A 14,664-nucleotide genomic window follows, 5' to 3' on the forward strand; every position below is an offset into this window, starting at 1 on the left:
ATCTATCCAACAATCCCTCTCTACAACACCACAATCTATAACTACAATCCCATCGCCCTCCAACACCATGACCTCAATCAACTACTACTTACCCCTCCAACTAATTCCACACCGCGCCTGTGCACTCACCAACCACCACCCTCACCGCGCCAAACCCTCCCTAGCCCAAAGCCTAAGTAACTCACTAACTCCCCGACCACTAAACCCAACTCCCACCCTAACCAACCCACACCAATCATCCCCGTTACCAGATCCCCGGGTACAAATCAACCCAACCAACCCAATAGCCCAATCCCGATAGACAAGGAGAAAAAAAAATTCAATGCGGCGCAGCACCGCGCATCTCAGCCTTTCCCTATCAGCTCGGACGGTGCGTAGATTTTAGTGGAGCTATCGCTTAGTATTTAGTGATTCCTGGTGGATAGGTTTACACGTGGTGGAATTGGAGGGGTTACTCCATTAGTTACTGGATGATTGAGATGGAGAAAGAAAAGAGGGGTTCGTTGGGTTAGTATTTTCGTTGTCTGTGCGTTGTATGTATGAGTGTATACATCATATCATATTCTGGGATATTGGTTTGGGATCTGGAGGTGCATTGAAATGAGGGGTTGGGCTCCATTGATCAATGTGAGGCTCTGGCCAGAAGCGCGACGAACTGGGTTGGTTTAGAACTGGAATAGAATATTGGAATTGAAATCGATTGATGTCAATGGTGGGGATCATAGTACTCCGTTGTGGTCGTGGTCGTGGTCGAGCCTCTGCTGGGCGTATATACCCTGCTTAGTATATTGCCAACGCATACACATTAATCAACCGTGCAAATACTAGTTTACCATCCTCTACTTGCTTACTAGCAATGCTACATGGCTTACTGATCGATCACATGAAGTAGTTGAAGTGAGGAAGAAAAATGAATTTCAAATCGCACTGCTTGCTCCGAACAAAACTGATAATAAAATGTCTCGCTTGCTTCTTCCCCCCGCCTCCTAACTCCTAACGCCGGACCCTGCGCTAGTACCATGACCATAGAGAAAAACAATAGAAAAGAAATCGTGAATCGAACTAAAACCCTGCTTAGGAATCTTCTTCTTCCTCCTCCTCCTGCTTGGTTTCGTTATGCTTTCTCCGCTTCCCCTTGGGCGGATCCTCAAGTTGCGTCCGCTTATACGTCACCGTGTGAGTGACAACATGACGCACGCTGACTCTCCCCACCGTTGCACTCCGGGGACCATCCCAGTAGCGCATCTTCCAATCGGCCGGGGAGTACGAGTAAGAGTACGGTGATAGGACGGGCGTCGTCGCACTGCGCGGCGTCTCCAGCGTAGGTGAATACCGCATTGGCGGCGGGATGCGCAAACGACGCAGACTCATCATATCACGACCGTGAGGTGCACTTCCATAGGGAGATGGAGGGGGTAATGTTGCTGTGGCTGGTCTGGTTGGTTCGGGGAAGCTGAAAGAACCACTGACTGCACTGGCTGGTTGAGATGTGGGGGTCTTGTTGGCCTTGTCCCAGACGAAGCGGGTGACGGTACCTCCGTTGCCATCCGGGGTGAAGACGGGCGTGAATGATTTGAGGAACTCGGTGTATGCAGCGGGAGGTGTGATAGGTGTTGAGAGACTCTCATCTTGTTGCTTTCCTGGAGCGCCTAGCCTCACTCCATTGTCTGGTTGCAGTTCCGAGGGGAACGTCATGTTCTTGGGCGTCCGCAACGGATGGAGGATTGGTTTGGCAGGCATTTTGACTGTAGATCTGAGGTGGTGTATGAGAAGATTGCACGAAGTAGACTGTTTATATATGACACGTCCACAGCAGATGACTGGTGAATCACAAGGTCGCGCCTGAGCTGGTCACGTTGTGCGTGGCAGTAGAAGGGAAGCGTGGTATAGTATAGTAGAGGCAGATGTAGGCAGCGGCAAGCCTGAGGCAGCAAGGGACTTGAAGGTAGGGCAGGTATCGTCCACCAGGATGACAGCAAGCACGAAGCTATATAGTAGGGACAGATGGAAGACCCTTCGGCTGCTCTAGCGCGCAAGGAGAAAAAGGAGAGAAAAAGTAGAGGGAGGGAAGTGGAGGAAGATTATTTATCTCGAGTTGACGCCGACGCAAAGGCAGGCGGATTTCCCGTACGGTACGGGTATTGCTGTCTGACACGGTAAAGTTACCAGACAGTAAGATACCGTGTGACACGCTAACCTCAAAGCAGGCTAAACGCTCAGCTCCTTTCAGCAACTCGGCGCCAAAGCCTCGCCTTCTCTCCAAAAGCACCGAGTCGGATGGTGGCGATCTTTGGCCGCCAGGAGCACGGCAGAGTTGAGGGTGTGTGGAGTGTCAGGATGCGGATGAGGGGATCGGGTAAGGCGCTTGCCGTGCCTGCTTGGCCGGCAGTGATCAATGTGAAGGAGGAATGAAGGAAAGTGAAGAGCTGCTGCTGTCTGGATGTATCCTGAACTGCGTCTACTTCCTTCTTCTTATACCTTTGCTCTAGGATATAGAATCGCTGGTCTGTCTGTCCACAGCGGGATTCCAACAGGCCAAATCCTCCAGGAGTTTCGCGCCTGCTTCTCGAGTCAAAGTCTCCGTTACCCTGTCAATGTTCCCAAACACAAATGCATCCTGCATATACAACATGCCCTTATCGCCGGGACGGCACTCGATTCTTGACTCCTCACGATCTCTCCGACTCAAAATGTGCGTTGGCCCCTCCTGGTTCGCTCAGCGTTAACGCGCAAGCCCACCTTCCGGCAAGAGGGCGGCTCGCCCATCCGCAACCCCAACTTCTGCACAAGCCATGGCTTCAGAACACCTATTGCGTGCTGTAGTTAGCGCTGCTTGTTGCATCCTTCAAGTCCATTGTTATTCTACCCTGGCAGCTGGGCCAATCTACCGATGCTGCTTGTCTCTCTACCTTATTTCGTCGGCACTTAATCTATCGGGCGGCTGCAAGTCATGCTGGTGTCTTCACGTCTCTTCACCCTTCTACGAATCAGCGGGCCCATCCGACTGGTGAAGGTCCTCGTTGCCATGGGATAGCGGGTTGCAGGCGCGGGGTTTGTGACTGATCTCGACCTGCCTGCAATGTTGCTACTACCACACCTTGGCGTTCCTGCGGCCATGTCACACCAGCACTTGCAGAACTTGGCTTGCCATCGATACGATCGGTTGGCTACGGGTATCTGATGCACATGGCTGCGTGTGAACCCCTCTTTATGCTCAGACGCTTTGTGCATCCAACGGCGCGGGATTGTAGTAACTGCATTGCAAGCCGGCCTAGAAACGGCACGATATCCAGTAGCCGACACGTTGATAGCTTGAGTTGGACTACTATCTTGGGTAACCAGAACGATGGAAGATCTGCTTCCAAGGACAGAGGGAGTCCTGCTGTTGGTTGCATGGGTAAAGGTACACTTAACTAGTCACTAACAACGCCAGAGCTTGGGCCCATAAATTTAGTCGGTGCAAAGTAACGCTGCAGAGGATCAGAGCACGGAAGCGCCATCACCATTGTCGGTTACGCCACAGCGTCTCTGTTTCTTGACTTCCGTGGGCTTTAGTGTCACACTCGAGTGCCCGCATGCTAAGATTGCAGAAAAGCATTCGCCTTGGGGTCGCTCAGACCGCAGTTGTCACCCACAGCGCTTACTTCATGTCCCGCAATGAGCAGGATTATCGACAAGTCGCCAAAGACTTACAGGGACATCCACACCATCCCATTCCCCTCATCCGCCATCGATCCATTGGAGGGGATGCGGATTCACCATTCACTATTGCCAGCCGGATGCTCCTCCACAGAACTCTCTCTAAGGGTCCACCACATCTGTGATGTAACGTTTACCAACCGCCAACATCCAGAAGTCAAGTCATAAGCTTATCACCTGCGCCGCCTCTCAGACCTACAACTCTCATCCTTATGTCCAACGCAGCATAATCTCTTTACTCCAAACCAACCACTATGGTAACTAATCGACCAGGACATGACAGGATTCCCAACCCATCACATGCACACCATCGTTGAGTGCTTTGGCTAGACCGTCAATGAGTGAGGACACGATGCCTCAACGCAAATGTCTCCTACCGCAAAGGAACTACCGCCATCTGATATCCTTCTTTCCACAAGCAATGAGCGCTTTAGAAATCAGAACAGTCACCCCCTGATGTGTTTTACTCGATGGTCGACCAGTACTAGACCGCTCACGGTTCTGGCTTACTACTATTCCATGCTCACAAGGTAAATCTAATAAGGCAACAGGCGAGACTGTACTACAACCCGGTTGATCATGTTCACTGTATGCAATGGAGCAATTCCAGTGGACGTTTTTGGTTTCCCGCACTCTCCAAACAATGAATACTGCTTTGCTTTGCCAAAAGGAAAGGTATGGTATACCACCTTGTCATACTGCAGCTAGTAGCTTTCCTCTACAATCAACTCGTGCACACTGACATAACAGGATAACTCGACTAAAGGACAGCAGTTCTGGATGAACCCACCCCTTCGAGATTTCAAGACCACACATCTACTCTTGACTTCCAAAATCTTGCTGAGACTATTCGTCGTACATCTCTGGGTAAAGACACTTGTTCATGAGCGATCTGGAGTCCAAAACATGTTTCAGTCCCCAATTTATTCGAACACGTTCAGGCCCGTAGACTGAATATCTCACCTTAAACCATAAATCAAATGAACGACACAGTAAGGTGCCTCGCCTGGAGATCTCATCTACCCACCCTCTCTCGACCCTTGACACCGACCTGCGTGTACTGCGCTGGAAGGCGAAGAAGAGAAGGAGAGAAAAAGAAGAGAATTACTCATTTGGTCTGATGTTTCGAGCATTGTACGTCTAACCTCTTAGGCCATTGAACTATGACTTATGTGATATGTGTATCTTCTATTATCTTATCTACAAGAGTATGTCTTGATAATCAACATCGTAACCCTACACCTCTATCCAAGTCATGCCGGCCAGCTAGACTCTGTAGCTGGTCTTCGGAGAGTACACCATCTAGAACACAACCTATAGATCCTGTCAATAATCTAAATGGTCAGGTGAGGTATTCACCAGGATACATCACTTACCAAAACTATCCTCACGACCATACCTCCATTCTCGGACTAGATTTCTCAGTTCTCTTGTTGATATAGTATGTTGACTTTGGAGGCCCTGAGCAAAATCATCACCGATTGTATCAATAGCTTCGATCCGCTGAAACATCTCCACAGTACGGCCATAACCCCCCAGCCAGGCATCTCGAATGATACTATCAAGCATAGGCCTGCCGGTGTGTATACTCGGCAAGACTAACGTACCAGTACTGTCAATAGACAGTTGAGGCTTGGCACCATGTTCCATTTGATACATCAGCGACGCTATAGCGAACATATCTGTCTTTTCAGATAACGTCGGCGAGGGACCGTTTATCGGAGAAACATCATTTGGCGCACCAATAGGGCTGGAAGCGCCAAGGTTAGAGAGAATCACACGGTCGTGGTCATCTAGAGAAATACTGTCCATCCGGACATCTGCGTGCACGATGCCAAGGCTGTGGAGATGGCATAGTGCATCAGTGAGATCGCGGTACCAGCGAATCCGTTGGCGTTGAGGGGGGAGATTATCCTCGGATAGGGGGTGGTATTTGCGGAGGTAGATACCCTCTGGATAGTGGGTATCTATTGGTTCTATGATGTTGGGGTGTGGTTGTTTTTGAAGTAGTTGTAAGACAGTTCGTTCGTTCTGTAATTGGTTGATTTGGGAGAGGGTGTTTGAGGCGTAGTGTCGTTGTGGGCGCTCCGAGGCATTATGTCCAGGTGGTACATATATTAAGGGTGTTTTGAGGACTATGTGATCATTCACTTTGTAGGTTTGAGAACAAGGTCCAGTTTCTATGACTTCCAAGTCGTGTTGAGGGTGCAATTCTAAGGGGTAGGTGTCGCACCGCGATGTTGAGGTATCATCACCAGCTGGATTGCTAGCCGCCTCAAGATCGTCAGGCTTTCTGGATTGGGGCGGACTATATCCAATAGATAGCGGGAATATATGAGATAAAAAGCCGAATGCGCGATAACCAAGATAGCCGAAGTAGCGCAAAGCTGTCAATACTGGCGAACAAAATCGCCAAAGATATGAGAGCATATTGCAAGCGTCATTGAGGAAAATAGTGAAAGGTATTTTTGATTGCACTGAGCTTGAAGCTCTCAGGTATGGGAGGAGGGTATTCAAATGAGTATAATGGTCAAGGCATCTTGGCATGAAATGATAGATACCAGAGCCAGCGCATCAGGGGGATGGCGATCCCCAACAAGTGCGAGTCACGTGCAAGATATATGCTAGTCGGTTATTTTTGCTTCTTGGGTCTGTTCGACAACCGAGAAACTTATGACTGTCGAATGAGCGTGTAGTGGGCTCATGCTTTGAAGTCTATGAATTTGTAAACAGCAGAAACTGTCCAAAGTGATGGTTAGCTCATGAAATGACAGAGAAGCATATTGCTTATACTCGAGGTTTGAGGCAAAATTTACTCAATATCAGGCTTATGACTGAATCATCTGGGGTATAAGGAGTGACAATTTTTGTTTTCGAACCAAGACATATGATCTGATCATACAACTAACCAATCCCAAATAAAGCAAGATACAATGTATCAGCAACACATGCAATCAATAAATCATACCAAACATGAGGACATCAACATATATGGGTTTGTAATATTTGTCATGCGAAAACAACCAAACTCCTGCTCCAATGCGCCGGCCAAGGGGTATGGGATATGACTGTCTGCGCCGTGCGGTTATTCCCGCTCCACCTCATGAGAAAAGACATGGCATGTCATCGCTCCGGCCTGCGGATACGAGACAGCCGGGTATATCGTAGCGAAAGAATAGAATAGAGAGCCGAAAGTTCTGGTCCGAACCAATAGTGTCTATAGGGACTGGACTTTTGCCGGAAAAGTGAGAAAACAGAATTGCAAGCAGGCAGAAGGGCCTCCTCAGGAAGAACCCCAGGACGATGTCCAGTCGCGTTGCCTGATCGAATCGTTCGTGCTTGTCGCCCTGGCAGGACCAGATACGCGAATCTCCAGGTTGGTTATGCAATATCCAAGCCAGCTTGTATGATCGATCCCTTCAAGGGATGTTAACAGATGTCGCAAAAAATGCAATCAAGGAAATAAAAGCTTGCTGAGATTAGAGAAGAAGGTAGTCCCAGCCATTCTGCTGCATGATCTCGCGCCAGTGTAAGAATGGCTTCTTCATCTCCTTCGCTCCCCACGGCACGAGGCTCTCCTTAGGAGACTCAGAGCCCTCGGCCTTCACAGGCGCGTCAGAGGATGAGGAGGCGGACGAGGACCGTCGCTCTTCCGGGGCAGAAGCAGATTCGACAGGTTCGACGGTCTCAACCGGCTCAATGGGTTCGATGGACTCATCAGACACACGCCATACCTCCTTCAGGACGCGGTACATACGGCCAAAGCTACCGAGTTCGGCGTGCTCGCCAAGAGCAGCAGCTCGATCGGCGAGAACGGTGCGGAAGTGGCTATCTGGTGCTGAGTATGCTCCGGCGATCAGGATCGGCCAAACGAGCGAGCGGTCGAAGCCTTCGGGGCCCGAAGGGATGACATAGAGAACATTGGCAACAGCGGCGACAAGATTGACGGTGCTCGGTTGGTTTCGGTCAAACCCGGGAACCAGACTACACAAGTAGATCCTTGCGGCGAGGCGGAAAGCGGCCGTAATGTTCTTGGTGAGGATCTCGGGAGAAAAGGCTCCGTTCGGTAGGAATGGGCTTTCGAGCGTCTGATTCACGGGTTCGGTGAACTCCAGTTGCTGTCCCAGAGCTGAGACATGCGAACACACGCCCATCTCATCGATTCTGCCGTCTCTCTTGAGTGCGTCCAGACAGGTGATCTCCGAAATCAGGTACATGACACGGTCGTCGCAGCCCATGAGCTCGCGGAGCCCCAGAGACGAGCCGCTGAGGTGCTTGGCACGGTAGGTGTGTGCGAATTCCGGAGTCTTGCCGTGCATGGTCGATCCTAGAATGTCAATCCACGATGCCAGAGTCATAGTGAAGGGGGGTAGCATGTACGGGTTCCCGCAGGCGGGAACTGCCGTCGGAAGCCCAAGCCGATGCACAAGGTTGGAGGCAGCCTGGAAGTGCTCGAACCACGGAATATCCGGTAGGTAATCATCGGCCGGTCCCACAGAGCAGTGGAAGAAGATCATGGCTAGCGTCGCATCCAGGATCTCCTCGTGGTTGGTGTCTTCGCCCAATGCCAAGCACAATTGCGAAACAGCCTCGAAGCGATTGCGCATGATGTCGTGATCGATCTGTTCCCCAACGAGTCCTTCGGTAGTCTTGAGGTGGATGGCAGCAACACTCAGACAGCAGTGGAGGTAGCACTTGTTCGTCTCCAAAGCTTGTAGGATGGCCTGGGCTCGGAGGTGTCCACGCTGGTGTGCCTCCAAGACGGGAAAGATGATGCGCAAGACATTGTGAATGAAGTGGTCGAGAAGTGGCCGGTCATGGTCGCTAACGGGGATATTGGACTGAAGCATGGCGTACGTCTGGCCAATACTCTGTTCACACAGCGCCGGGTCGATCCCAGGCAGGGCAGGCACTTGAGCGAAGTACTCGTCGTGGAACCAGTCTTCACTGGGGAAAGTCGGTAGCGGGGCATTCAACTGCGGCGGCGCAAAGGTGCTGAAGGTCGAGCTGCATGAATCGTGGCGCAAGGGGACATCATTGACAAAGGTATGTCTTTCCGTCTTCACATCGATCTCATAGGGGTGGGTCGGGGCATAGATGGGTTGGTTCATGGCCGGAGTGGGAAGGTGTGAAGCGAAGATATCGTACTGCTCTGGAAAGGCAGGGCGACCGAATTCGTATTCCGGAGAAGTTGGGGAAGGGACAGCCATGCTGCGAGTACGAGCGGCGGTATCTGGGTGCAGCGCAATAGCCTGTTAGAGGGGGGACGATGATATTTCAATAACCATTACATACCTGTCAGAGCCCCATTGCGCTCATGCATCTTAGTCTGCTTGATCTTGTTCTTGATGCGTTCTTTCTGGATCCTCCGTTGCTCTGCGTTTCCCCACCAGATAGGGCGTTTGTATTCGCATTTCACACATAGGTTTACACAGGCTCCGCAGGAGGGATGCTTCTCATCACACTTCTTTCGGCGCAGGCGGCATGTGAAGCAACCTAATTCAGGGGACAAGTGTTGGTTAGATCCACTAGGGGCCAAGTACCCGTCAATGATATAACATACCAGAGCGAGATCGCTTGTGCAACTTGAGCTGGTTCTTGTCCGTAGACCCCGTGGAAGTACCCTCACTGGCTGACGGCGACTGCGAACACTCTTCGGACTTGACTGGCGAGATCCGGACGGGAGTCGACCTCTTCTTTGCTGCGGCAGGCATTTTGATGTCGAAATATGATATCGTACTAAGCAGGGATATAAAAAACACCGATGGATATGCAGGATAAGGTCGTCGAAAGAGACAGGACACAGTCGTCTGGCGAGCTGATGATTGGGTATCAGGAGTATTAAGGAGGGGGCAAAGCTGAACCGGCAGCCTTTGCTATCTAATTAAGTAGAAGAAGAGAACGAAAGGCGCGGTGGCGGAGGATGAGGCGGGAGGGAGATAACAACGCTTGGTGACAGTGATTCCAGATTCGAGCATGACAGCGGGGATTGAAGAAGCTTTAAAACGTGGGTTGAGCTCTGACAGATAGAGCATGATGTTTCTATTTTAGATCCTGGCCGACAGCCGAGTGCAGGTCGAACAGGATCGGGGAAATTGTGGTGGTGGGAAAGCCGGCGAGGGATTGGCGGCGGGGGGAGGGCAAGAGAGCAATCCCTGAGAGGAAGTGGGGATCCCTTCATGCACGGACAAGGAACTGCTAGTCAGCCTGGGCTAATTTTGGAGATTTGCGAGCGCATTTTACACTTTTTGTTCTCGCGCTCTTCAACCTGGCGCGTATGCAGCCCATCCGTGCCACTGATTGGATACGGCCGGGAGAGAGCACTGTGCGGCTGGGGAATTGATTGGCATGGAAGCTATCGCAATTGCCTGCCCAAAGACCAATCTCGCACGGGGCAGATCGGTGGACGGGTTGAGATTCATTGGCCTTCTCTGTTTCTTTTTTTGGTCCCTCTATCGCGATATCTGCCTCTAGAGGGATCATCTGTACTACGATCGTCCAGTCAATCCTGGTGACCCAAGGATTCGAGTACCACCTCGGAGTGCTGCACTCGGGTGCTACAGTATTTCTGCAATGCTGCAGAAAGGCCTCACTCGTGGCTACTGAGATAATGGTAACTGAGCAAGTGGTACCCGTCGCGCAATCCGGGAGGTGGGAATGATAACCAAGTAACCCCGTCGGCCAATCGCAGGCCTTAGGCACGCAAGCAATGCATGATGGATGTACTCGGTCGTGGTACTACTTCGTAGTGGGAGTGACTTTCACCCGATCTGGAAAATGCATAATCAGTATCCACCATGTTAGTAGGTACGCTGCTGGAGAAGGATGACTACATGGAGGAGGGGAGTACAACCGTTGAGGAGAGTGGGGGAAAGAGAGCAAAATGCCAGGCACATTGCCAACCCAACCGGCTAATGCGGACTGGCAGGAGGTGCTCGAGGAAAGTGGGATTCCAACCCTGTCTGGTGAACAAGGGTCTTGTGCCTTCAGTGCCAATCAGTGTGCCGGGCGGCAAGTGGGTGGTGGTGAGCTCGTCGAGAGTCAAATGCGATGCGGGGATTCAGTCGCAAGTGGCAGTCCAGCACCTACAGTAGTAAACAGTAGCTAATTTAGTGCGGATGAGCCAAGCTTCCCTTACTGGCCGGGGATTGGCCGCCCCCGACATGGTTGCTTGCAGAGCGGGAAACCCGCAGCCAACCGGGCTGCAGTGGGTCGGGCCTGAAGTGCCCCGTGCAACCAGTGCCAACCAGTGGTATCCCTCTGCCAAGATGTGACCAGATGCCGCTAACCTCGCGATTCAGGCCAAGACCCTGCTTGACTGGATGTGGTTGGCTGTCTGCAATGGGTTTTTGTTATTATTGTTCATTTTAACCGCCCAGGAGAGGCACTCCCCTCAATTCCCAGCGCTAAATGAAAGACTATTCTTATCTTCCACTCTTCTGTCGGATTATCCACAACCAGCTCGGCCATAATTAGCTTGTGGTCGGAATAATTAGGCTGGGCCATGCGGTCCTGGACCGTCCCATGATCCATGGTCCGCTCGAAGATCTGACAGCGGGACTAAGAGTGGAGAGCAATCATCAACTGGGCACTAAAAATTTAACTTTGGCTGCCTCTGCAACCATGCTTCTCAATCACACTTCTTGTCACATTCGGCAACGAACGTGCGGTGTCGCTAGAATTGTGCGCCCATTGTGTTGTATCAGTTAGAAATATCGTTAATCTATTACTCAGTATGCGGAAGATGCGTCTATAAGCAAAATGAATCTCCACCATGCTAGCCAGGATTAACTCCATATCCTCTTTCTCGAGGTGAATGTGATGCACACCCCCCATCTGACAGACTCGATCAGCACAGACCGAGTGGGCAGATGTCGGAAGCGAGTTACGGCCACCGACTCCCGTGCTAGCTTGATTATCACGATGCGCGCCTGCCATTTCTTATCACATTCCTGCAGCTGCAGGCTAGCGTTTAGCGTCCCTTTTTCCCGGCCATCAAAGTCTCCCCCAACAAATCAAAGCTCCCAGTCGTATAATCACTTGGCGCCGGCTTTTACGAGCGGCACGCCAGTGGAGGACGTGCCACCCCCGTTGCAATCCCTCGAGTCGACTCGATGCTAATACAGGGTACTAGTGCTTGTACCCCTCTATCCTAAATCTATGAGATCATCACCATACCTTTACTAACATCCAAATTTATGCATCTCCCCTGTCCACTATCCACGTTTACGCTAGGAGTGTACTTTCCGCTGCTCGCCAATTTACGTGCGCAATTTACTGCATCGCAAGCGCAGGAACTTGCGAACAGCGCCAATTCTCTGGCTGGTGTGCTTCCCCGATGCAGATCACTGCATGGTCCCAAAGCCAACCCAACCCCGGCAAGTCAGGTGCTTGCAGCGTGCCTGGCATGCAGTCTGTGCAGTTATCACACCGAGTCACCTGGGCTACGTCTCTCTCTTTCTCAGTTGGGTTAGTATGTCCACTCACCGCGCTTTTCGTGTCGTCGGCAAATTATGGTCATTTCATCGAATATCTCCGAGAAGCAGTTATACACCGTTAACAATCCACTCTGTGCGATGATTTTAGTTGTGTCCTCTAAGTGGGGTTCCACAACTGTTACTATGCTTGCTTTTCTCAAATTTTGGCGTGACGCCAAACTGCCTGGATTCGTAGAGTTACCTGTTGGGGAGATTTAGTCTGCTCCTCATTGCCGCTGCTGGACTTTTTGGGTGATGGCGTCAAATTGTGCATTGCTTTGGTTCTACCTTGGCGATGGATCTCGCTAACTACCAGAGACCTGGCTCTATTGATCCATGCGAAGCAGATAAAGCGCAAACATGGTTGTCTGGTATTCTCGCTTGACAGACGCTTGTCTCGATATGCAGTAGCTTAACTATACACTGCACGTCTAGCATAGTCTTGGATAACCTATGGCCCACGCTGTCCAAAAAAAAAGGATTTTGTAATTGCTGGATCCGGAACACAAATGAGAATAGATTTACTATTAGCTACATATGAGGTAGAGTTTTCAGTAAATAGCAGGAATTGAGCAACCAAATTATGAAAGCAGTATAACTCGATCTACGCATGCGAGTCAATCTCAGAGAAGGCTATACACGCACAAATTGCCTCAACCACCTATCACCCAACAATGCTATCATCTGAGTTGCATCATCCCTCTTCTGTTTCCTAATCTCAATCGCCATGTGCCCCCATCTCACAAGACCCCCACAGTCCCTTGCAGTTCTATACAACTGATACTATTTCTGGCAACGAAGCATGACACCGTGGATGAACTTAACCGGGGTTCCATATTAGCTTCAACCCACATCACAAGCAACATAAATATAGATAAACCAACATCAAGTGACCAATCATCCAGCAAGCCAAACCCCCAGAAGTAGATTCCTCTAGTGGATCAACAAGCTAAAAACAAAGAAAAGAAAAGAACACCTCCATTACAATTCTACCGTCCAGCGGCCCGGATCCGATCCAGATCTCCTAACTATCCACCCAACCCTAGTAGCATGAACGAAAGTAAGTAGTAAACTCCCAAAATAGAAACCCCAGCCATCTTCCAATCAGAACCTCTCCTAGTATCAGATCACACACACCCACTCAAATCAGGTGTACATAGTAGCCGCCGCCATGTCCCCATCGACCCTCCCCGGCGTCTAAATGAGGGGTAAAGCATGGCATGGCATCTAAGAATAGCTTGCTTCCTTCACTCCAGACTAAACATCTGAAAAATGCATGCATGAGATCATACTATACTACCGGATAAGCGTTCTCGGGATAAACCTTCATCAATTAATAGTTCATCTTAATTTGTTTTCCAGAAATAGCCTGCATACCTTGATGCCGCTATTGCTTCAGCCTCGCTTGCCGAACATCCACTCAATAAGATCCACAACTTTGACGCTGTGCATGTAGCCGCCGGGACAACTCATTGGTATTGGATGTGTCAATGTGTCTGGTAAGGCTGGACTGGACTTGCTACGGGAATTGTAGCATATAGATTCAGTGGGCAGATTGTGGCGGGATTGAATGGATGTTAGGCGCTGGGGGGATCCGGCTGGATGGGTCGCTTTCTTTGTTGCAGGGCTTTTTGCTAAGAATAACTGTTGTGAGTTGGTTGTTGTGGGTATTAGTTGGGCTGTATAATGTGTCATGTAGAATGAGAAGTGTTTTATCTTGGGAGAGTGTGGTGGTCACGATTGGCCATTAGTTTTTTGTAGAGATCTACGGTTGCGGTTCCGGCTGTTGGATGTTAGGCCGTTTGGGTGCCTGGGAGCTGTGGTTGATACTATTATTAACTTGGAGTAAAGTCGAGATATGGCATGCAGATGGAATCTGGAGTTTAGCTAGTAGCTTGGACTTGGCTTTTTCATTCTCGGTGGGTTTGGTTCTGGCTCTCTCAGATTCCGGCGGTTAATTGATGCTCGAGCAGGTGATGCACCAGAGAGGGTTGCTAAATTTATCGCTATTGTCTTTCAACTTGTAGATCTTGGCTGTAGGATCAAAGATGTTACTGTTGTATCTTATTTATCAACGTGAGTAGTTAATATGTGGAAGGTCGACAATTAAAGCTCATGTTGAGTTCTAAGTACTTCTGGAGTAGTATTAGAATACCTAGGGTTATGTTAATAGTACTACTCCGTAGTATATATTTCGGATCCGGTTCGGTGCTGCAATAATGCAATGATGTCACCACAACAGATAACCTCATTCTAGTCCTTCTTTTTTCAAAGCTCCCAACTAGAGTCAAGCACAATGTTGTCTCTAATTTCAATTCTACACCTAATAACCCTCTTCTCTTCGAGAAGTGGTCCTGCAGCCGTATGCTGTGCCTCCGGAATTGCCCCCCGCTCATTGGCCAGCGCGGAGACCGATGCTTACCTATCGCATGCAGCTAAGGGCACCGACGACTGCGCAAAAATGCTGGCCTTTGTTTTCGCTGTCCTC

General features: G+C 50.2%; 4 protein-coding genes across 4 annotated transcripts; all 4 read right to left on the reverse strand.

The window, feature by feature from the left end:
- Positions 1-904: 904 nt before the first annotated feature.
- On the reverse strand, positions 905-2,011 carry BO88DRAFT_400993 (uncharacterized protein). The gene has a single exon (XM_025705729.1). It carries the CDS (start codon positions 1,738-1,740, stop codon positions 1,075-1,077), a length of 666 nt encoding a protein of 221 aa, XP_025567166.1. The 5' UTR covers positions 1,741-2,011; the 3' UTR covers positions 905-1,074.
- A 784-nt stretch (positions 2,012-2,795) lies between these two features.
- On the reverse strand, positions 2,796-3,403 carry BO88DRAFT_93545 (uncharacterized protein). Its single transcript, XM_025713273.1, has one exon. It carries the CDS (start codon positions 3,229-3,231, stop codon positions 2,926-2,928), a length of 306 nt encoding a protein of 101 aa, XP_025567167.1. The 5' UTR covers positions 3,232-3,403; the 3' UTR covers positions 2,796-2,925.
- Positions 3,404-4,921: 1,518 nt separating this feature from the next.
- BO88DRAFT_440647 (uncharacterized protein) lies at positions 4,922-6,188 on the reverse strand (the record flags this gene model as incomplete). The annotated part of the gene is made up of 2 exons (XM_025709816.1): positions 5,076-6,188; positions 4,922-5,013 (listed from the first exon to the last, which is right to left on the reverse strand). The coding sequence occupies exons 1-2, from the start codon at positions 6,127-6,129 to the stop codon at positions 4,922-4,924; spliced, it is 1,146 nt and encodes a 381-aa protein (XP_025567168.1). The 5' UTR covers positions 6,130-6,188.
- A 990-nt stretch (positions 6,189-7,178) lies between these two features.
- On the reverse strand, positions 7,179-9,413 carry BO88DRAFT_379738 (Zn(II)2Cys6 transcription factor; the record flags this gene model as incomplete). The annotated part of the gene is made up of 3 exons (XM_025704500.1): positions 7,179-8,932; positions 8,995-9,195; positions 9,263-9,413. The coding sequence occupies 3 exons, from the start codon at positions 9,411-9,413 to the stop codon at positions 7,179-7,181; spliced, it is 2,106 nt and encodes a 701-aa protein (XP_025567169.1).
- Between the last annotated feature and the right edge of the window lie 5,251 nt (positions 9,414-14,664).

Source organism: Aspergillus vadensis (genome assembly GCF_003184925.1).
Source record: "Aspergillus vadensis CBS 113365 unplaced genomic scaffold BO88scaffold_2, whole genome shotgun sequence".
Taxonomy (NCBI): Eukaryota; Fungi; Ascomycota; class Eurotiomycetes; order Eurotiales; family Aspergillaceae; genus Aspergillus; species Aspergillus vadensis.

What these genes read in the sequence shown, in the direction of transcription:
- BO88DRAFT_400993 (XM_025705729.1), bottom strand. Translation starts at nt 1,740, where the DNA reads ATGCCTGCCAAACCAATCCTCCATCCGTTGCGGACGCCCAAGAACATG.
- BO88DRAFT_93545 (XM_025713273.1), bottom strand. Translation starts at nt 3,231, where the DNA reads ATGCACAAAGCGTCTGAGCATAAAGAGGGGTTCACACGCAGCCATGTG.